A 1814-nucleotide genomic window follows, 5' to 3' on the forward strand; every position below is an offset into this window, starting at 1 on the left:
TTCGATGCGGGATCTGAAGCCAGTACGTCATTCCACCCTTCGTTGACTATATCTGCAATGAGTGGTCGGAGGCTACGGACTGCCTTTACATGAATAACAAAACCGCCTTTTGCCAGGTTTATGGACGCAACTTGCCCTAGCTTATGCCATCCACAAGAGCTTCATTTTCATCCGAGTCCCACTGACAGCAGCGGTGACACCAAAGGTCGTCAAAACACTACGACGATGGGGTTGGGATATCGGGAAGCGGAAGCCCAAAAGCACCTGAGATTAAAGTGATTCTACGCAGTAGTAGCCATCCGCGCCCTCATCCCCCAGCCATCCACCAAGACACGCTCCTGATTCCCACCTCGCAGCTCCGCTCCACTATTATACCTTCACAGCACTACATATTTCCCCTCACACAACACCCCCGGACTTAACATATAGTCCCCTCTGTGTAGTACGATTAGATACATTACATTTCTCAATATATGCAACTTCCATTATTTAAGCCCTTAAGCGTGCATCTAACAAAATATCTATATCTGTCGATGCAATGCCTTTCACCACATGCAAAAAGGGAGGGAGAAAGGGATGACAGGAAAATTAGAAGTAGAGAATAAACGGTTCATGGGTTTTATTACTCTGCAGTCATCCACTGGCAAATGGGTTAAGTTAGTAAAATAACCCGAAAATACCACGGAGTCTCATATATACTCTTACTTATAAAACTCAAGGTCTAATAAACGAATGGACGAAAGATTTGAGTGTTTAGATATCTCCCTCCAATCTAAACTCAAAGAAATAGATCACATATCAATCGTATCATTAAATCGCAAAACACCATTCCTTCTCATAACCCCATTCACGCCCTCGGGCATTTTATACGCCCATTCTGCAGACAAGCCGACTTCAACTCCAACTCCGACGCCAACGCCAACGCCAGCTCCACTTTGTTCATAGTCACGATCATGATCGCCCAATCGGCCACTACTGACACCGAAACGGGTCTTGTCCAATATCTCATCTGAAGTATCCGCGACAAGGACAAGACCCAGTTCCTTGATCGATTCGACAAGGAAGGGCATGACATTCTGCGCGAATTGTTAAAATTGAAGGGTTAAGAACAAGATTTCAAATTCGAGTTCAAATTCAAAAAAAAAAAAAAAAAAAAAAAAAAGAAAAAAAAGAAAAAAGAAATGAAAAGAAATGAAAAGGAAAAGGGAAGGGAAGAGAAGGGAAGAGAAGGGAAGGAAAGGGAAGGAAAGGGAAGGAAAGGGAAGGAAAGGGAAAAAATGAAGAACTGGGGACTTACTAGCAAACTCGAACGACACATCAATCCCATGAAGTTATTGCTCTGTGCAATCCGCGCGGATTCCTTGATGGACATCGACGTGCGCCCACTGCTGCGGACGACAGGTAGGGAGCTGACGTCTTGTGTCAGGTCGCGGATCTGGCCTAGGTCGTTGCAAAGAAGGACTGGGTCTGGAGATGTGTCAATTTTGACATTTGGTAAGCAAGGGGAAACACCAATGATAGAGATAGATATGCAAGTGATTGTCATGCAAAGAAAAATAAAAATATCGATAAACATACAGTTTGGTTGTTTCCAATTCAACGCAATGCAAATATTAGGATTATACGAGGTGAATACGACCGAGCGCATGAAATCCGGGTTCGTCTCCTTAGACGCTCTGGCATGGGGCGAAGACGTCTGTGAGAATGCATCGGCGACAGTGTTTATATCTGCTAGTGGGCGGAGACCTAGTTTCCCTCTTCAGTTGGCGTGGCGGATAGAATGCATAGGTCAACGTGGATATTTGTGGGGGAGG

The 1814-nt window shown here is 44.7% G+C and overlaps 1 protein-coding gene across 1 annotated transcript; it reads right to left on the minus strand.

Moving 5' to 3' along the window:
• Nucleotides 1–791: 791 nt before the first annotated feature.
• On the minus strand, nucleotides 792–1648 carry HCAG_08927 (predicted protein; the record flags this gene model as incomplete). Its single annotated transcript, XM_001536042.1, has 3 exons — nucleotides 792–1076; nucleotides 1298–1467; nucleotides 1579–1648. The coding sequence occupies 3 exons, from the start codon at nucleotides 1646–1648 to the stop codon at nucleotides 792–794; spliced, it is 525 nt and encodes a 174-aa protein (XP_001536092.1).
• Nucleotides 1649–1814: the final 166 nt, after the last annotated feature.

This window comes from Histoplasma capsulatum, genomic scaffold (assembly GCF_000149585.1).
Source record: "Histoplasma capsulatum NAm1 scaffold_14 genomic scaffold, whole genome shotgun sequence".
NCBI lineage: Eukaryota > Fungi > Ascomycota > Eurotiomycetes > Onygenales > Ajellomycetaceae > Histoplasma > Histoplasma mississippiense.